General features: G+C 50.7%; 6 protein-coding genes across 6 annotated transcripts; 4 read left to right on the top strand and 2 right to left on the bottom strand.

Moving 5' to 3' along the window:
* Positions 1 to 1,366: 1,366 nt before the first annotated feature.
* Positions 1,367 to 3,239, top strand: ARB_07192 (uncharacterized protein; the record flags this gene model as incomplete). Its single annotated transcript, XM_003014584.1, has 5 exons — positions 1,367 to 1,824; positions 1,922 to 2,419; positions 2,478 to 2,608; positions 2,732 to 2,843; positions 2,984 to 3,239. 5 exons carry the CDS (start codon positions 1,367 to 1,369, stop codon positions 3,237 to 3,239), a joined length of 1,455 nt encoding a protein of 484 aa, XP_003014630.1.
* Positions 3,240 to 3,781: 542 nt separating this feature from the next.
* ARB_07191 (uncharacterized protein) lies at positions 3,782 to 4,562 on the top strand (the record flags this gene model as incomplete). The annotated part of the gene is made up of 3 exons (XM_003014583.1): positions 3,782 to 3,983; positions 4,124 to 4,332; positions 4,437 to 4,562. 3 exons carry the CDS (start codon positions 3,782 to 3,784, stop codon positions 4,560 to 4,562), a joined length of 537 nt encoding a protein of 178 aa, XP_003014629.1.
* A 2,403-nt stretch (positions 4,563 to 6,965) lies between these two features.
* On the top strand, positions 6,966 to 7,775 carry ARB_07190 (uncharacterized protein; the record flags this gene model as incomplete). Its single annotated transcript, XM_003014582.1, has 2 exons — positions 6,966 to 7,114; positions 7,172 to 7,775. The coding sequence occupies 2 exons, from the start codon at positions 6,966 to 6,968 to the stop codon at positions 7,773 to 7,775; spliced, it is 753 nt and encodes a 250-aa protein (XP_003014628.1).
* A 275-nt stretch (positions 7,776 to 8,050) lies between these two features.
* Positions 8,051 to 12,953, bottom strand: ARB_07189 (uncharacterized protein; the record flags this gene model as incomplete). Its single annotated transcript, XM_003014581.1, has 2 exons — positions 8,051 to 10,954; positions 11,037 to 12,953. 2 exons carry the CDS (start codon positions 12,951 to 12,953, stop codon positions 8,051 to 8,053), a joined length of 4,821 nt encoding a protein of 1,606 aa, XP_003014627.1.
* A 938-nt stretch (positions 12,954 to 13,891) lies between these two features.
* On the bottom strand, positions 13,892 to 18,564 carry ARB_07188 (Sec7 domain protein; the record flags this gene model as incomplete). Its single annotated transcript, XM_003014580.1, has 2 exons — positions 13,892 to 15,927; positions 15,957 to 18,564. The coding sequence occupies 2 exons, from the start codon at positions 18,562 to 18,564 to the stop codon at positions 13,892 to 13,894; spliced, it is 4,644 nt and encodes a 1,547-aa protein (XP_003014626.1).
* A 283-nt stretch (positions 18,565 to 18,847) lies between these two features.
* Positions 18,848 to 19,618, top strand: ARB_07187 (uncharacterized protein; the record flags this gene model as incomplete). The annotated part of the gene is made up of 1 exon (XM_003014579.1): positions 18,848 to 19,618. The coding sequence occupies one exon, from the start codon at positions 18,848 to 18,850 to the stop codon at positions 19,616 to 19,618; it is 771 nt and encodes a 256-aa protein (XP_003014625.1).
* Between the last annotated feature and the right edge of the window lie 484 nt (positions 19,619 to 20,102).

The raw sequence follows: 20,102 nt of genomic DNA, 5'->3' as shown, positions 1-20,102 counted from the left end.
CGAGGCTAGAAAAAAGAAAGGAAGCAATGGTAGGAGTTACTTGGATGCTCGACAGCTATAGATCGATCTCTAAGCGCTTGCTGACGTTGCAATTGACCTTCGGAGATCCTGTAATATTAATAATATTCGTCTCTAGAAGACCTAGAAGAAGGTATTTTTGTATATAAGCAGAAGTGATCGGCCGTTCGGATACAACTTACTAGGGCTTATATGCATCGGCTTAACCAGTTGTCCCCCGGTTTGTCCAAAGCCACTGGACAGTAGTTATATCCAGCTGTGCAGTACCAAGCTGTTGCTCGTTCTCGGCTGCTCTACCAAAATGATCCAGCCTTGGCCTGTCCTCAGCCGTGGCTAATAGGGGCATCTCAAATCATTGTACTGTACAGGAATCGGATAGATAGATACCAGGGCACCTTTTACCCTCGTACGAATCTTCCGCTCCGAATCCCGGTCTCGTCTGCGGAACGAGCTTCTTCATCCGTTATTGGCACATCCATGGATGGATAAATTAGTTATGCGGTTAATGCACAGTGAATGATTCTCTTCGCGCATCCACATGCATATCCACACATATCGAGAGACGGCGATTCTCGCCGCAACGAGGTCAACCTTCCTGGCCAATTCATGTCCGATCGTGGGTCTCTACCCTCTCTCAAGACTCCACTACCATGTGTTGTTGGGCGTCGTCGGGACGGCTTGCTGGTAGTTAATCCCTTTTGTGCACCGCTGTGAGCGTTACGAGACAAGCAACACATGCATGCATCTGCGCACTGTAAATGGATGTCTATAATCTCGGAGCAGGGATAAGCGGCCATCCGCTTTGTCTGAGCGCAGAGACGGCGTTTTCGAACATGTATCGACCGGGGCCAGCCAGCTAGGGTGTTCCCCGTCCGTCTGTTTAGGAGATTGCTTGCTTGTTAGCTGTTAGCCAGCTAACTATATAACCAACCACTCGGAGTTGTATTGCTCTGTCGACACGGCACAGGAATATATCGTTGCAGGAGAAACTGACACACAGACACACAGACATGTAGGCTGACAGAAAGTCTGCCGCCGTCTCTGCCTGGTCCTGTAACCTCCGGCATCGTGAGCTGTGATGTGTTTCTGTGGGACGGTTTTGGCTGGTTGCCTCCAGTGACGTCAGTGGCTTGTTCTGTCATGGCTGCCCTGTCCAAGGATCTTACGGACGACGATGCTAGACGACGATGAGGAGGATATAATCACTCTGGTGAAGAAGAGAGAGAGAGAGAGAGAGAGAGAGAGAGATCTTGAGAGTCTCGGATTGGCTGATGGTTGATTCGAGGCGGTTTGATAGTGCTTGACATTTGCTGATTGAACGGAGCAAACGGTGAACAGTCAGTCCACCATGGCCCAGCAGCAAGATACACACTTCGCCTTTCTTCCACTTGGGGCCATCATCCAGGAGTTCCGAGTTGCCGGTAAGAATATTGTTCTCGCTCTGCCTGATGAAGAGGCGTACAGGAAGTACAATGCACCGTACTTTGGCAGCACCATCGGCCGCACGACCAACAGGCTCAAGGACAGCGTTGTAAAGAACCTGAACGATAAAACATACGTTATAACGTCCAAAGAAGGGCCGAACTCTCTGCATGGAGGCAAAGAAGGATGGAGTTCTCGAGTTTTCGAGGGTCCGAAGCCTGTACATAGAAAGGGCCGTGAATCGGTCGAGTTTAGGTACACCAGCAGACATGGTGAAGAGGGATATCCTGGCACCGTTGAGCTGCGAGTCTGGTACATTGCTGGAAAGCAGGACGGGAAAACGGAGCTGGAGATTGAATACGAGGTCGAGTTCACAGGCTCGGAGTGCGAGGAGACGGTCGTGGGGGTTACAAACCACAGGTCTGCCTATTTCGCTTCCATTCTCCGGCTACCATTTTAACTGTTTACTGACGAGATGTAGCTACTTCAACCTGAGCGATGATCGAACGATCAATGGCACAGAGGCAGTGCTGTCGACTGATAAATATCTGCCCACAGACTCGACGGGCATTCCTTTGGGAGCCATCGAGTCCTACGGCCCATTGAGAGTCACAGAGCCCTTCGTTATTGATGACAAGTGCCCTGATTTTGATAGCTGCTTTATAGTCGATACCGATCCCCAGGATATTCCACTAGATACCAGGCCTAGAGATCTCAAGCTCCTGGCATCCTTCAAACACCAGGAGTCAAAGATGCACCTGGAAGTCCTCAGCACTGAGCCAGCATTCCAGTTCTACACTGGCCAACACGTCGATGTCCCACCCGTAGGCAAGTACCCAGCCCGAGGCCCTCGATCGGGATTCTGCATTGAGCCCAGTCGATATATAAATGCACCCAATGTCCCGGAGTGGCAGAAGATGTGTCTGCTGAAAAAGGGACAGACCTGGGGTGCGAGGACGCTATATCGCTCCTGGAAAGAGTGAGATACAGAAGGAAAAGGAGCAGGGGGGAATTTAGAGTATGGTCGTCGGTTTCAGGAGCCTCTCTATTCGTTCTCAGTGTCTCTTCTTTTATATATATATGCCTCTCTGTGTTGCTAGAGATGCATGTTTTGCCGTTGGTCTTTGTGGACTCGTCAATGAAGATTGTCAATTGAAACACAGCCGTGGTAAGCTCCCTATTGCCGTCGACTGTATCGAATACACTCTTTGAGCCTTGGTTCTTCTTCTATAATGGCCTTTTACAATGGAATATAAGAAGTCTGCGTGCTTCTGAAGGTACTAGACAATAGATCAAAGTGGCTACGTACTTTCTCCTATCAATGAACAGACCAGCTCATTGTCCTCCTCCTCTCTCTCTGTCTCTCTCACTTTCAATATCTTCAGTGAATGGATTCGAGTGTTGTATATATTGCAAGGTACCGTGCAGATATCTCACTTTGATCACTTCGTATCTTCATCTTTTCAACCACCTACCTATTTCATTTGATCAAAAGGCACAACGTACACCTCTGACCGAGACATACACGCCGGCGCAGCAGCAGGGAGAACAGCTCGAAAGATGTGCCGCCAGCTCTACAACCAGTTCACCTGCGGCCACGCCAGCTTCGTGCGGACGAAGACCTGCGGCAAGAAACAGTACTGTCCTCGAATCTACAGAGAGCCGATTTCCATCCTCCATATCTGCGACGGCTGCGCAGCGAGCATCCTGATGAGCATGAGGAGAGATTATCGATACCTGAAGTATTGATACAAAGGAGAGTCTCATCTGCTCCCAAACATGCAACATCTGCCTCCTGAGACCCTTGTCCCTTTTTTGTTTCTTTTGCCTTGCCCCGTGTCTTGTTTCACATCGAACCGCTTCCAAAGCAAACGGACTCGACCCTTCCCTGCGCCAGCCAGGCAGCATCCGCCCTCTCCACAATGTGACTCATCCCGCAAAGAAACTCCGTCTAAACGAGAGGCCGAGAAAGTGTCCATCTTCTTCGTCCTTTTTATCGATAAAAACGCCAAAACTTCGTGTTTTTGCTTGTTCGGCGACGCGACGCGAGTCCAATTTAACCGCATTTGGCTAAATTGTGCGAAACACGAACAACACACGTCATCACGTGAGGGTTTAATGACCATCAGCCAAAGAATCTGGGTCAAAAAAGAGATGAAAGAGAGGGTATAATGGGCTTCAACAAGGTGTTGCCAGGGATGGGCTTGAGACTAGCCATTGGGATGCCTTGGTTGCCTGGTTCGACGGCAGGGATGGGTGTGGTTCACGGTTCGATTGTGAACGGCACAGAAAAGAGCAGCTGAGAGTATGGAGGAAAGGAGGAGGACATGAGGACGGTGAGATGGAAAAGGCATATAAACCCGTTCATTTTCTCCTTAGGATCTGCCTGGTCCATTGCTCCCGATTGTTGAGACCAAAAATTCCCTTGGAAATTGCCCAAGTTCTCCTATTTTCCTCTTCAGCCATCATGTGTGACACCTGGACACCCCCAAGTGAAGGAACCCCATGCTGGGTTGAAATCTTCGCCACCGACCTGGCTCGTGGTATGCTCCCCCAACTCACTCATTGATATTATTCACTCCGAGTGCATACCTGTTTTAATGTTGGAAAATGGAACGTGGTGGCACTGCCAATCGCTGATTGAGATTGCTGGCTGATTGCTAACCTGGTTTGCCTGGCGTAGCTGAGAAGTTCTACTCAACCGTGTTCAACTGGCAGTTCAGCAAGGATGGCCCTGGTCGCACTGAAGACGTCGCAATGTTCTCATTCCCCGAGAAGGGGCTCAAGGGTCTGGGTGGTAACATCTCCAAGATCAAGCCTGGAGAGCATACCACCGGCCCGAAAACCGTCAAGTTGTACCTCTATGTAGAGGACCTCGAGAAGACGATGGAGGTGAGTAAACCAAGTTGCCGTTCATGCGTTAGTGTGGGGGGAGGTTTCTTCCCTTCCGCTTTTACCTTGTCGACCAGGGGTGAGCGCTCTGACGTGCATATTAGAAAATCGTTGCAAACGGGGGGAAGAAGTGCAGTGATGTTCTTCCAGAAGGGAATCATGGCCAAGTCATGCATCTTCAGGACTCGGAGGGGAATGGCATAGGCATCTATGCAACCAAGAAGCAGTAGACAGGTGTCTACCAAGTACAAATGAAGTTACTCCGTTCATAACTCTTTACATAACCCACCTGTTTTCCCCTTCCCCTATTTTTTTATTCACCTATGTATCCCTCCGATAATCACATAGCATTGGGTACATTGCTGGTTATGTACCTTTCTTTGCTGGTGGGTGGACTTAATATAGCTATCAAGCTTAGTGCACTCATCACCCACCTCTTCGTTCGTTTTTCTTTTTGTACGTCAACATCCCTAACTACCTAAGAGATAAGATTAACTCCCTCGTTTTCTCGGTTTAAATAAAACACCGATTGGAGCCTCTTAACTCCGTCATGAAGGGTGGGAATTCTAAATTCGACCGAGGTGTGCACAATTAGGCTAATTTTATGCATTCCTGCATCTCTGGTAACTGGATTACAGTCAGCTCATTTTTGCAAATACAATATAATACAGAGGATCAGGGTATGCATCACTTACAATACATATGTACCGGTAATTTTTCGGCACTTGCACAACTACTCAGGATAATAAGTACTTACAATGCGAACGGAGTCGTGAAGTTCAAAACTTCCACCCTGTGGGAGCAAACTCCTCCGATAGGATGAGATGCACAGACACGACCCGATTGGGGGAGGGTACGAGTACGATGACTCGCATCGTATTAGGCGTATAGATCTTTGATTTGGTCTATTCCCGAATACGAAAGCCATTCAAACCCCGCTGAGGGTGAGGATGATGACTTCATAATACTCCCTTTGAGGTTTTGACACATGGCAAGGCTATCTGCCCAACATTGTTGCTGTTTAACTGTCAAAACTCCCAAGTCCTAGGCGAATTGATTTATACACACCTTAATGTGTGTGCATGGACACATGCATCCTCAGCCGCGCCCAGCGAAAGGCGTATTGTCCAACCATGATGGGCTGAGAATCCCTTCTTTCTGCCTTGCAAGGAAATCTCATCAGGCTTCCCAGCCAAGTCCAATTCTCATTTATAGTTTCTCATGTACGTTGTGCATAGACGTACAATTGTCCTCTGAGAGAGCAGCTGGTTAAAATTGGACCGAGGTGGTGGACCTGTCATCACAGCGATGCTTGCTCATTAAGCATATCTTCGGGCTCTCCGAATTGCCCAAGAGTACTCCATATCTCTCAAGGACCAATCTCTCTTTTACAGGAACTCTTGAAACAATAATGTCGAGACGCAGGTACTCGGGAGTTGGTTTTTTCTATTCCGGACAAACTTTGATGATAGCCGCTTTCCCGTGCCCTTGCGTGCCCTTGCGGCTCTCGGGCCCGAACTGATACCGCCAGCCAGAGTTCCAGAAGGAACAGAGATATTCCATAGAGCAGAACGGAGCTATGCCCAGAGTATGGAGTATACGCAATTAATAATGCGTGAAGTGGGCTTGATTCCACCCTGAGACCCATGGAGCAAGAATGGGATGCAAAACACATGCCGCTGTCCCTACACGGCCTGCAATAATATGCCGTTTGCTTAGCCCGCGCCCTGAAAGTGGATATCAAGGGCGGACTTCCCATGCATGATGATGTTTTATGTTTAATGTCGATGTTTGATATCGAAGTCGAAAGTTGCTCTCGAAGTTTTCTTTTTTGACCTTTTTTTTGACTTTTTGACTTTAAGGTTTTATACCAATCACATGATATCGGAATGTCGGAGTTTCTTTCCCTCCGCGCCGACATCACGTGAATATCACCTCATCCGCCAAAAAAACAAAAGCCGAGGGAAAACAAAAGCCGAGAGTTGAACGACTCCAAAGCGACCATTTGGTATCTATTTGTTACATTCGACCAATTACTTTGGCATCTCTGATTGATCCTCTGGTGGAGGTGCGACTATCCGGGTCATAGACTAGGTACATAAGTATTTAGCGACATTACCGTGAACAATCACTGCTGCAGCTAGTCATGGCGGCCGCACATGGAGACCTGAGCCATCTGTTGCCCCTTAACTATAAGCGGATCATATCAACATGGCTTGAGGAAGACTGTCCCAGCTTTGACTATGGAGGCTTCGTCGTTGGTGAAGCTGAGGGAGAAGCAAGGCTCCTGGGGAAAAGCAAGGTATGCTAATGTGCGCTGCTGTTCTTGCTTTGATAGTACTATGCATGTGGTGGCTATTGGTGTAGATCTATGATCTTCAGTAATTGGCAGCTATGTTTCTATTGTTACTTGCTACTTCTTTTGTCCTAGTACTATCTTAATGGATGTTATATTTAAGATCCTGAAGTCAAGAAGTTGGCTAATTCTTGACCTTTACGGTATATTAGGGAATCGTGGCTGGCGTTCCCTTTGTGAATGAAGTATTTGCTCAGCTAGGCTGCACGTAGGTTACTCTGTCTATTTAGACTTGATATACAACTGCCCGAGAATATTACCGGATACTTCTAATACGATGCATAGTGTTGACTGGAACGTCAAGGAAGGTGAACGAATCGAGCCAGTCACCGTTTGTGCCATTGTGCGAGGACCGATGAGAAAACTCCTCCTCGGTGAACGAGTGGCTTTGAACATTCTAGCTCGGTGCTCAGGAATTGCAACAAAGTGATTACACCTTCACGGTTTTCCTTTCATCTAATATATTCTAACAAGTTATGACAGGACTGCAGCCCTTCTTACCATCCTTCGTGGCCAGGGCTGGAAAGGTATACTGGCAGGCACTCGCAAAACAACGCCAGGATTCCGTATCGTTGAGAAATACGGAATTCTCGTTGGCGGTGCTGATCCTCACCGCCACGATCTCAGCTCCATGACTATGTTAAAGGATAACCACGTCTGGGCATGCCATAACAAGAGCCAGGCCAACACAGGTGCAAGTGAAACCCCCAGTGCAGATGTAAGCACTATTGCCAAAGCTATACCCTCTGCAGTCCAAGCTGCTCGTGCAACTGCCGGCTTTTCTACCAAGGTTGAAGTAGAATGTCGTAGCATCGAAGAGGCAAATGCTGCCATCAGTGCAGGTGCTGATGTTATCATGCTGGATAATTTTACTGCTGACGGGGTGCGGGCTGCGGCAAAGCAGCTGAAGGACGAGTGGTATGCGAAGGGCAAACCACGCGGAACTTTCCTTGTGGAAGTCAGCGGTGGGTTGAACGAGACCAATGCTGCAAAGTTCGTGTGCGATGATGTGGACATTCTGTCTACAAGCAGCATCCATCAGGGTGTTGGAATCATTGACTTCTCGTTGAAGGTATCGCTGAGATAGATATCGATTGTACCCACTTGGATATGGGAATAACCATTAGAAATATACACAAGAATGAAAGTGCATCATGATATTCACTATGCTCTAAACCGTGTACGCCAAAGAACGGATACCAATTATCATTAACACGCTAAACATGAGACACCAAGATATAATATAAGGGCATGTCGTGTAAATAAAGGGGTAATAAGAGAGAAGAAATAGGAATCCAAGAACTAGGAGTCCAGCCAGAACAATTAACGCCCAAAAAAGAGGATACCAAAAGGACATAATCGTTACACCACGACTTCAACGCATAAACCACCGTCATCGTCCGTACCCGTACCATCGTCATCGTCATCGCCTTCGCCGTCATAACTGCCTGAGCGGGTGCTTCGACCTTCGCTGTGCCCACGAGAATCAGGCTCATATCCATGGTCAATTACTACAACGTCTGTTCCACTTGACCTGCTATCGGCTCTCCCCTTGTTTCGATTGCCCCTATCTCGACTGTTGTTGTCATGGCGTCGGGCTCTCTCCGGTGTGCGCGGGTTTCGATCCGGCTCGTCACCTCCAGCATCAGTCCCAAAAGAACTGGCAACTCGATTCATTCGTTCCCTCTCTAGAGCCGCACGGAGTTTCTCATTCTCTGCATTACGTTCTGCTAGCCTCTCCCGGGCCCCAGAGCGGTCCAACAGTCGTGCTTCTCGCTCCGCCTTCAGCCGTCGTTCTAGATCTCGTAGACGTTGTATCCACCTATCCTGATTGGCCTCGCTCTTGGGAGATAGATGATATCCTCCGTGACTAGGGCCGGAACCGTGGTGGTGAGCGGAAACTTCTGAGCTGCCTTGGTTATTTGCGAGTGTGGTGCTTGAGGAAAAGGGAGATGGCTGAGCAACATTTGAAGAGCCGCGAGAGACTGAACTGTTGCTTCTTCCAGATCGTGTGTTGGTTGGGGTCCCTTGTTCTGACCCTGTACTGAATCTCGCAAGGGATGACCCGACTGATCTTGAGCTTGCCATTCTTGATGGCTGCCCTCGCGCAGAACTATCGTTGGCAACCTTAGCTCGGGAGTGAGACTGTAGAAGATTGAGCTCGGCTTTGAGTAGCCTATTCTCTCCCTTGAGTTTTGCTAATTCGGCGTTTGTATTCGGAGGAGTGTTGTTGGATCGTCTAGGGTTGCTCTGCATCTGCCGAACAATTTCTTCCAAACGATCTAGTTTCTTAATTCGAGCATTCATGTTGTTTTCCAGGGTCTGGTATTCTTTCATCAGGTTCCGCTCCACGGTTCTAACACGGGACTTGAATCCATTTATCGAGTTTTCCACCGTCTTCACAGCTAGGAGCAAATTCTTGCTGAACCCAGGCCAGAACAGCATGTTTCCAATGACCTCCTGACTAGGGAGGTTGCCATTGATAAGGCTGTTCGAATGTGACCAGTCAGGCCCACACATTGCGGATAATCGTTTCCACAAGGTAAGAAACATTACATTCCGCTCATTCAACTGGTCCTTGTACTGTTGTTCAAGGTGATTAAATCGTTTCCGGTCTTGATTCCGTGCACCCTCCAAGTCCGTGATTCGAGAATTGTTCTGAACGATAGTTCGAGAAGCCTGGTGATGAGACTTGAGTGATTGTTCAAATGAATGCTTATCGGCACGACGGGCCTGTCTTTCACGCTCTAGGAGGTCAGCCAGTTTTTGGGTCTCAAGCCCATGGCTCTCAAGGAGTGCATCACGATTTCGAAGGAGGGCCTCTTTTTCGTCTAGACTGGCGCGGACACTTTCCAGCTCGAGAGAAGTAGACTCAAGTTCTTTCTGCAGTTTTGTAATTGATGTGAGAAGACTTGAACGGGTGCCATTAAGGTCACCAAGGGCTTCACGTAGGCTGTTCTCAAGCTCCATCAAGCGATCTTTCCACATTGTGGCCTCAACTTCACGAGAAGATAGGTTCTTCTTCAGTTTACGGATTTCTTCCTTCGATGCCGTGGACTCACGATTGAGATCATCTATGATGCGTTGCACTTCTTGCTTTTCTTTGCTGCTTACCATCTCATGTTGGTATCGCTCGTCAGCAAGTTGTCTGTCAAGCTCGCTTGTTTTCTCCTTCTCGCTCTGTAGGCTGGTTTGGATGAATCTGAGTTCAGACTCCAAGTCGCCAATTTTGATCTTATCACCGTCTTGCTCCTCTCGCAAAAAGGCAATTTCGTTCTGACTGGATTCCTGTTGAACGGTCAATCGTTGGACCTTGTTATTGGCTTCGACCAGGTTCCTTTCCATAGAGTCAATCTCTTGGTTAACGTAATCCAGCTCTTGCTGTACGGCCTTGTACTTGAGTAGATTACTCTGTGCATCTTCTTCAAGCCGGGAAATACCCTCATTAGCGGATCTGACCTCTGCCTGAAGAGCGTCCAAGTTCTCCTGCTGGTTTCGGACCTCGACCTCCAAGCGCTGGCAGTCTTCATGCTTAAGGTCAAGCTCTTCTCCCAAGATATCGAGCTCCTCTTGTGCAGCTGCCTTGAGTTCTTGCAATTCTGCCTCACGCTCTTCAATGGCCTGAAGGGCCTGGTCACGCTGGGCTTGAAGGTCTCGTAACTCCTGGCTTACGCGGTCTAGTTCTGTCTGATATTCACGTTCCACGGAGCTTAGCTCGTTTGCGTATTCGTCCAATTGACTACGGAGGCCCTGATTGTCCAATTTCAAAGCTGACACTTGGTCCCGCAGTTCGCCGTTCCTATTTTCCAGTGTGTCACGATCGTTGTCACTCGCCTGTGACATGGCTCTTGATTGTGCTCTTGAAGCAGAACGGTCGAAGATGCTATCGCCAGCGATGGAGCGACCTTCATTGCGTCGATCAAGCTTCAAATCCTCAATTTCCTGATAGAGTTTTTCCTTCTCGCGATTTCTAGACGTTAGCATCGAGGTCTGAGCAGTCACTTCTCGACGAAGTGCATTGTTTTCCTGCCTCAGCAGTTCAAAGTCCTCCCTAGTTGGGTTAGAGGTTGCATAGCTACGAGAACTTTCGTAGTCAGAACCGACTTGAGAGAAGGTTTGGTGTCCTTTGCGGTAACGAGTCTCTCGGCACTGATGGGAAGATATGTCATTCTCCAGTTGAAGAATCTGGTTGCGAAGACGCTTATTCTCTTCTTCGCTTTGTTCACGAGCTGCAGTTTCGGCTTCCAGTATATCTTTCCACATGTCCTAACGGATATGCAAGTAAGCATTGGAACAAACATACGGATATAATGACTTCATCGAAAAATAAAGGAAAAATGAGACCTACCCGTTCCTCGCGAGCCCCAGAGTCTGATATACCGCTTCTGCCATCGCCGAGCGCCTTCACCATCTCAGCCAGCTTTCTCTTCTCGCTCTCTCGGGTGATGTTCTCAGCCCTGAGTCTTTCAATCTCAACTTCATATGTTTCGAGTCGTTCACGCAGATATAGGAATTCCTCGTCGTCGATAGTTCTCTTCCCAGCCTCAGATATCTGTTCATCTTTGTTCTCATCGGCAAGATCAGCTTTTTCCTTGAGTTGTCTTTCAAGCTCGCGAATTGTCCTTCTCAAAGCCTGGTTGTCCTTTTGAGCTTTGATTTTATCGGATTTCAGCTCAACATTCTCAGAAATCATCTCTTTGATGCCATCTTCTGACCGTTTATTCAACGCCTGGTTAAGGAAATGGATACGCATCTTGAGATCAAAATTCTCCTTTGAGAGTCGATCAATAGTGCTACTCTGTTCTTTCAACGTCATATTCTTTCCTCGACCAAAGCCTGGTGTCCGGCTTACAGACCGTTTATCAGGAGACGGCGCTGCAGTTTCTTGATATTTTTTCACAGTACTGGGAGGTTGCCGGTTGTGTATCTGCGTCAAGACAGTTGCAGGAGGGGAGGATGGATCCGTAGTTTTCGCCTTTGGCGTCATGGGAGCAGTTTCACCACCATGTTTGACGGTAGTTCCCGGAGATACTGGCCGTTGGGAGGCAGATTCCTCTTCATTCAGGGTATGAAGACTCAGTTCAGACACTCCACTAAAAATCCTTCTTTCATAAGGATGGTCATCGCTCAGATTTGAAATGCCAGATGCCATGCTCCCTAGACTGATGGACCTTGACAGGTCCCTTTTTTGTTCATGGCTGTGTGACGCTCTTCCACCATTTGACGGAACTGCACCGCCAGATTGTAAGGCGTAGTCCATTCCCATTGTAGCATCGCTGAGGGCACCGTCTGTATTAGCCGTAGCAACCGAAGACGTGGACAAGCGGTACGAGGACTGGCGGTTAGTTAGAAACTTGGGTCTCGTCCTTTGTAGCTCGATCGAATCTGCAGCTCCCCGGAAACCAACCGTCTGACTGAGATCGTTGTCATCCGTGTTGACGCTCTGTAAAGACCGAGAGAGAGGCGTAGACTGGCCAACAATCTGCGTGCGAGGTTTGCGAGGAGTAGCCTCGATATCAACTTCTCTCTCCGTGTGTGATCCCTCGTCCTCAAAGCTGTGCCCGTGGCCATGTGCTTGCTGTTCTTCACCAACAGAGTCTCCGAACCTTCCAGACCGGCTGCTCGCGGCCGATATAACTCGTGAGACTGTTCTGGCCGCAGCGGCAGTGGTTGGGGGAGTAGATATTGTCTCCAAGGAAGAAGTATTGATTCCAACCAAACTGTCCCCTTCCAGCGTCTGGTTCCCCGGCTCAACCATTGAAGACTCCGGATCCATCGTCCGGGCTGGCGCAGGTGTCTTGAACATATCCCTTGGTAGCTCTGGAGATATCAACGAGTCCTCGCCTTCAATATCTCCCGTCTTCTGTGGTGTACTGGGTGCATCCGCTCCAGCCAGGTACATATCGTCTCTCCCAGCCGCAGCGTTTCCCCCGACATGCAGCGTCGAGGGCTCCGGGAGAAAGCTAGACTCTATATCCATCAATTTCCTGTGCATCTCGCGTTCCTCATTCAGCGTGCGGTTCAGGCTGGTGTCGTGGTCATCGGGAGGCAGATTCGAGTCGTCACGGTCGTAATCGTCCGCATAGCGCTGGACACTGTCCTCGTTCAGGTCATCATCGTCGCCATCGTGAGAAGGGAGAGGCGGCAGCAAGCTGCTAGAGTCGTAATCCTGCTGCTGCTGCTGCTGCTGCTGCTCGTCGTCGTCGTCGTGCGGCGCTGGGGTAATAGACGGGGGAGAGGAAGGCGGCAGCGGAACGTCTGACATCGCTGCGGATCGGAGGAAACGAGAGACAGGGAGCAGTTCCAGCTAGCCGTAGTGATAACGATTCCTGCTGATTGCTAGGGCTGTAGCAGCTTGTTTCTCCTTTTCGATTCTTCCTCGTTCGCATCGAGTTTTTGTGCTGCAGGGCGGCTTTCTTTGCTTCTTCGCGTCTGCGTCCAGCTGGTTAACTAGTTGACTACTGGAGACAGCGCATCGCCAGCAGACCCGGTTGGCCAGGCGAGGCGCCAGAAGAGCTTCTAGAAGAGCGTGCGCAGGCGGCCTCGAGGCGCTCCAGCATACGACGGCGGGTCCGAGGGGCTGTCGCAGAAGGGTGCTGCTGTGCGGTCAAGTTGGGCTCGCGGGTTTGTTGATGTTGTTTTGTGTTGGTTGTTTTTTCCTGCTAAAGTCGAGCTAGCGCCGGCCATGCAAGGGGGCCGGCCAGTAACTAGTTAGTTAGTGTTGATAGGATAGGTGTTGATACGACGGGCCCTTTTTGTTTACTTGTACAGGGATCAGATCAGGGACGGGGACCTTTGGAAGCTGGCTGGACGGGCGGCAGCGTGACGGCTAGATAGCGACGGTAACTCTCATAAACTCGTTCTTATGTGAAGCAGACTATATATGTACAGGCAGGGCTTGGAAACAAGATGGATTATAAAAGATATACAGGCAAGAAGACAACTCCAGAACTCGGTTTAAGGATGGATGGATGGATGGCTGTAAAGAAGGAAAAGCAAAGTCGCTTGGACTGGAGAACGCTGGTGCATCGGCCGTTAGAAAGGCATTAAAAAGGAGCTAGGATAGTCGTGATTGTGGATTAAAGGGACGCTGTGGGTGTTTAGGCGGCCTAGGGAAAAGGGGAAGCAGGATAGTGAAAGGTCAAGGACAGCATGTCAAGGGGGATTCTGGAAAGACGGTACGGTCAAAGAGGACAGGAGATATCAAGCCTCGACAGGATCTTGGTTACTGCCGGCGTTCAGCTCTTTCTCCTTGGCTGCATCGGCCTGGTGGTAGATCCGCTGCCTCATCGTCTCTGCCCACACCAGGCTGTCGATGTAGGTGCGGAACTTGACTATCTCTCGGAGAAGATACGACGACTTGCGTTCCCAGTTGTGCAGAGCCTTGGAGTAGTTTGCGTGTTTCGGCGTGAAGGCGAGCATGAGAGCAGGACGTAGCTCGTTGTGGCGCTGGAGTTCCTGCTCCACATGCTTCACGTAGCTGCGGAGCGTCTCCAGCTGTTCCGCTTCGGAGGAGGTGGACGCCATCATGCTTTGCTGAGGCGGCCGCCAGTCGCTGAGCATGATCCGGTCGGCTGGCAGGCGAGGGCGGACGCTTTGCTGATCAATCGAGCTGCGGATGGAGCTCTGCAGACTGGGTCGGGGAAGGTGAGCCGAGCCGCTGGAAGATGGAGCGCTGCTCGGGAGGTTGGAGTCGTCGATGCTGGAGACGGCGTTGTTGATGACGGCGTCACTCCAGCCGTACTCGATGTTGCTGACAGCGCCAAAGAGAGGACCCTTGGACAGCCGGGCACTCCAGTAGTTGGCCGTCGAGACGAACTCCTTCACGATGTCTGCCGTGCCGACTTGGAATAAGTGCACGGCACCAGTGGGCAGGCTGAGAGCCCATACGTGAGGGCGTGACTTGGAGTAACCGGGAGCCGGAAGGGCGCTGGCAATGGTATGTCGGAGGAGGAACTTCCAGGTCTCGTCTGCGTTTTCCATCCAGTTGCCGCCTCCGACTACTATTCCTCCGTTCTGGCGTTGCTTGCGCTTCAGACGACTCGATTTATTGTTGGAATTAAAGGAGAAAAGACGCATCCAGCCTCTTTGGATGACGGCAAAGGTCTCGTTCCAATTCCTATCCTTGGCCCGTTTGTCGATCGAGTCAAGATGGTGTTTGTGCTTCAGACTTCCTTCCTTTGCCCAGGGGGCACCAGCAAGCTCGAGGCTCTCGTCTTCAAGAACCATTGCAACTCGTGCGGGATCTTCTGAGGCGGCTATTGAATGAGTTGAATCCTCACGAATGATAGCATGGCTCAAAGCATTTGCAAACCCAATGGATTGCTGGTAGTCACCGCGAGGATACTCGGATCCCAGAGAGTCAACCGACATCGAAGTCAACGTCTTTCCAAGAGAGTTCTTACTCCAAGTGCTCGAACCAGATGGCGACCAGACAAACGACTGGTCGTCTAAGCTTGTACGGCTCGAGCCCATGGCAGATGGTGGGTAAAGACGAGGGCGAGATCTTGCCTTTGAAGACCATCGGGCCGCATTTAGACGGTTTTCAGCGCCTCGTCCACGGTACGTCTCTCCTGCACCGGTTCGACTGATCGTGCTTGGAGTTCTTCGGAGCATGTTATGAGTGAGCGTAAGGAACCCGCCAGGTGCAGAGATATGCTCATCACTCCCCGTAGTGACACCCCTAAGAGGAAGTTTTTGTTTATGGATAGAGATGTAGTAGTCCTTGAGTACTGTCTCGATCTGAGCCTCCCATGCCTTCATCGTCCCATTAAATGGTGTTGAAACCAGCGGGCCAGCCAGGGACTGCATGCCATGACCTGTGTCGAGAAACGAGGCACGGCTTGACAGACGGGGAGGCGGTACGTTAGGATGCTCAATGATGGGGATATCGATAGTTGGTGGTTCATCTGACTTCTCAGCTGCCGTGGGTGAGTGACTAGGCGGTTTCTCCAGAGGAGGTACCGGAGAAGTTTTCGTATGGCCTGTTCTCTCTGATTCAGCAGTCTGCTTAGTTTGAGGTTTTGATGGTTGAGCTGTACTGAATGCTTCCGGAGCAGCTTCAATTACAACTCGTTGAATGGTGGGCATCGTGTTTTTAATAAACTGGGGCTTGGTCATCTTTTGGTCAATATCGGCAAGATGAAGATCAGTATTGAGAAGTAGCAAGGAGTAGGATATAGTATGGACAACATCTGCAGTATTATTATTATTAGCCTCTAGCATACGCACAACTTCGTCTGGGAGAGAATGAGTGGGTTAGACATACCGGTTGCTTTGAATCCATGGTTTGGATTACATTCGCACCATCTGCACGAGAATGCATCCAACACTCTGTCCACTTGCTGTGCCTCGCCCTTCAATGCAATTTTGGTGCATAAACTCCTCAATGACGAGAGTATATTCATATCTGACCAGTCGAAGAGATCCATATACGCCTTTCGAAGCATCGATCTGTCCGGCGTTCCCAACCAGGCAGCCGTGTATTTCCCAGCGGCCAACTCCTCATCATTGTTGTCAAATATCTTCTGAGCCTGCTGTCTCTCTTCAGGACTGGGGGTGTTCTCATCTAGCCCATCACCAGCTGCGTCCGCACTGCCCTGCAGTGGTGCCATAGCTGTACTTCCCCAGGCGAGATTCTCGTCACTGCTGGGAACAGGGGTGCTCTGGGCAGTGTGGTAGTTAGATGTGATAGATGTTGATGTCGATATTCTAGGAGATTTATCCTTCTCTGTCGTAAATATGGTTTTCCCAGAAGTATCAATATGGAGACCTGGCTGTTTCTGTCTGGAGGGAGTGGGCTCAAACTGCATGCTTCTCGGGCTGGCGGGAGCTGAGGTCTGCTGGTTGTTCTTCGAATGTGCTGAAGAGGGAGCTGGTTCCAATAAGGAGCTAGAATTCGGGTCACCGCTCTGGGATTTCCCGCCATTTACCCGGTCCGAGAGAACGGCATCATGCTTGGGTCCTGGAGTAGAATGGTCGGATTGTTGGGGTGGAGGGTCGGGACTTGTTTGCGGCCTGCGCGATCGCTTGTCTCCAGATTGTCTTGAGCTCAACCCTTCATTTCCACTGCTGTCTGCCAGGAATGAACCATCATAGTTGGTGGCCCTTGAGTGGGACCTCGAGCTAGATTTTGTCTTTGATGCACCTGTAGTTCGACGGGGCTTGGAGCTAGGTAAATAGCCCAGTTTTTGAAGTTTCTTAGCAGCTTCGATTTCAGATTCCTTGACCCGGGCCTTTTCTCTTTTACGAGGAGATCCCATATCAGACTCGTCGGTTTCCTGCCGGTCTCGTGACTTGCGACCGCCGCGGCTGGAGGGTTTCGGTGATTCTCTGGGCGAATTCTTGGGCGAACGTTTGGGAGAATCCATGTCTGACAGGTACGGTTTCATAGCCTTGCTGAGACTGTCTGTGCGGATAGAATCCGTTGCGGTACTGATCCTCAATTTCTCGGGGCCCTGGGATTCGGGTTTAGATACGTCTGTAGAGCTTAGATTCGAGAGTGGGAGCATGGGTGGAGGCGTGTTTTCAACCACAGACTTCTTGCGACGTCGGAAAAATGACGAGGGCTTCTTCGTTACCGCTGGCGGGTTCTCGCGCGCCGCAGAATTGGAATTGGTGACTGTCGAGGGATCGCTTGGAAGGCGTGACGGTCTGTAGGGTCTCGGCTGATTTGAGGCGTTATCGTGGTTGGAGGGATCGCTCTCGTTATCCCGGGTCGAGTGAGGGCTCAGATCGGGCTGTTGTGAGGGGGAAGATTGTCTGGAAGAGCCAAAGACCCGTCTGAAAAACCCCTGACGCTCCTTCGACGGAGGTGTGTTGAGGCCTTCAACGGGGAAATTGGTGGGAAGCGGTTGCTTTGAGCGCGCTATGGTAGGACTGGGAGCCGACGGCTGATTCAAAGTGGGCACAGGAGGAATCTGATCTTGCGAGTCTCCGAAATATTTATTATACTCGTCACTTCGACCTCTGATTGTCGAAGTCCCCAAGGTGTCGCTCTTGTTCTTCCTGGAGTACATGCTGCGCGCGGACCTTGTGCTATTCTTGTGAGCCAAAGTCGGGGTTCGGGAGGCGGTGTCCGGAGGAGTGGAAGAATGAATGATGCTGGCATGATCAGGCAAGACCGGCGGAGCGAATTCTTTCCTAGGCCCTAGCAGGACCGTCGGGGTCGGGGCAGCGTTCATATCATCGTACTGCATCATGGTATCACGGTGACCAAAGGAAGTGTCTCTCCCATTGGCTCGTGACGGCAAGGTAGAACCGTAGTCAAAGCTGGCCGATCTTCGTGTTCCATAGAGAGACGTGGTAGCAAGCATCTCGTTAAGGTCAACGCTAGATGAAGCGCTCCCGGTGCTCTCTCTCCTTACAAAGCGAGGGGTTGTCCGACCCTGAGAACGGTCATTGGAGCCAACTGCTCGCTGAGAATCGTACACTTTACTCCTATAGCTCGACCGTTCTCCCTCAGAGCCACCATCGACGTGCCGAATCGTGGGCTGCTTGCTCGGATTACTATTGCTGCGATATCCTCTGCTGTTTGACCAGTGGTTGGTTTGGAGACGGTGGCCCTCACCGTGCTGAGTGTATGTCTCCACGTCCGACGAGACAGAAGAGGAGAGGGTGTGAGATCGATACCGGGTATTCTCGCTGCCCCTATTGTATTGGTTGTTGATTCTGGTGCTGTGGGCGCCGGTGTTTCTCCCGCTGGCGGAGCCGGTGATAGTATTATCGTTATTACTATTGCTGTTCGAGTGGTGATGGTAGGAGGAATAAGCCGAGAAGCTCTCCTGCTGCTGGTGAGGAGAATCGTAAGGGAGGCTGTCGTCGAATGAACAATCCGCAGCGTTGGAGGCGGAGAATTGGTCGAGGGAGAGCAGCATATTATCTACGACCGAGGAGCGCACACCGAGAGCCGGATTCAGGGACAGATCGTGTGGATCCCGCTCTTCTTCGTCGACAGAGTCCCCATCCTGAGTATCGCTGTGACTGTTATTATGGCGGTCGATTGGAGTGTAGTCGTCGAGGAATGTTTCAGGAAAGGAGGGTCGAACGTGTTGGCGGCTTCCAGTCGAAACGGTCTCGTTGCGGTATTGGGGTGGCGTCTGCGGACGGTGATCAGGGTGTCGGGAAGCCCTGGACAAAGGGTTCCGGTAGGAATAGGGCATGATATCTGAGATATATGATGGCCGTCTTGTTGGAAGTCGAAGGGAGAATGGCTCTTGCGGGCCGGCTGTGTTCTTTTTGGGTAGCCTCTCTCCCCGGGGGGAGGAAGTTCGACGGGTTCAGAAACCAGGGAAAGTCGTTGGATGCGAGGGAACAGAACCAGGTGCCACTGGCAAGGAGACGCCTCAATGCATATCTCCAAACCGGAAAAGAGGCCTGAAAGAAACCTGGCAAGCAAGTAGAAGACCCAGCGCCGACTTCAGCGGTGCAGCGAGCACATCTACCGGAGAAGGACTGACTGCGTCCAACGTCAAGGGATGGCCTTCTTTCCTCTGCGTCTTCTCTCCCACGCCGTTACCGAAGCCTGGTCCTGTTGTATGCGGATATGCGGTCTCGATCGGTGTCTTCCGAGTTGGATGCTTCGCTGCCAGAGCAAAGAAGAGAAGCAGACAGGCCAGGTGGAGCGAGGCCGGCCAGGGATGCGAGGCAGGACGAGGGCTTGAACGGCGGGTAGCGGGAAGCGTAAAGCGTAAAAAACGGCTGCCAACTTGCTCCAGAGACCCTGCGATCCCCTGCCCGGTGGCACAAGGGATGGACGAGCAGCAGACGACGGCGATGAGCAGCAGGCGGGCGGTTCGCTGGAGTCGAGGGCGTTTGGAAGACGTTCGAGGGCCGTTTGAGGGTTTGGAGTTTCGAAGATTTTTTGCTTCTTTTTTTGCTTCGACCAACTTTTTTCCTTTTTTTCAGGCAAAGGGCGAAGGAGGACGTTGACGCAGTATTCGTATTACCGACAGGGGGAGGTCAGTTTGCCCTGTTCGGGACTAGCGCTGTATTGCACTCCGCAGGCCGCCGTTACATGCTGTATCAGCCGTTACAGGGGCGATTCGGCTGGTCTTTGATTTCTCTGAATTCCTGCAGGGAACAAGGAAGAAAAAGCAGATGGACGGCGTCGAGAGGGAATTCGTTAACTAATGGCGGGCGGCGTTGGCCAGGGATTTGCAGGGAGATCCGCGATGCACCTCGCATGCCCGACGGAGTCGACGTCGAGCCAGCGTCAAGGGCTGATTCGGCACCGGCAGCGAGGAACGCATGGATAAGAGGAATTAACCTATACGACTCCAGTCTGTCTGCCGGGCTTGGGATGGGCTATATAAGGGGGCACAGGTCAGTGAGACGGTAGACGGAGTGTCGACAGGGAGCAGACGAACTAATATGTTGACAGGATGATATGCATCTGATGCCCGATTGAGAGGGA

This window comes from Trichophyton benhamiae, assembly GCF_000151125.1.
Source record: "Trichophyton benhamiae CBS 112371 chromosome Unknown contix00378_25.r1.exp, whole genome shotgun sequence".
Taxonomy (NCBI): domain Eukaryota; kingdom Fungi; phylum Ascomycota; class Eurotiomycetes; order Onygenales; family Arthrodermataceae; genus Trichophyton; species Trichophyton benhamiae.
The sequence above is the reverse complement of the archived record's forward strand: the minus strand, read 5'-3'. Positions and strand labels throughout refer to the sequence as shown.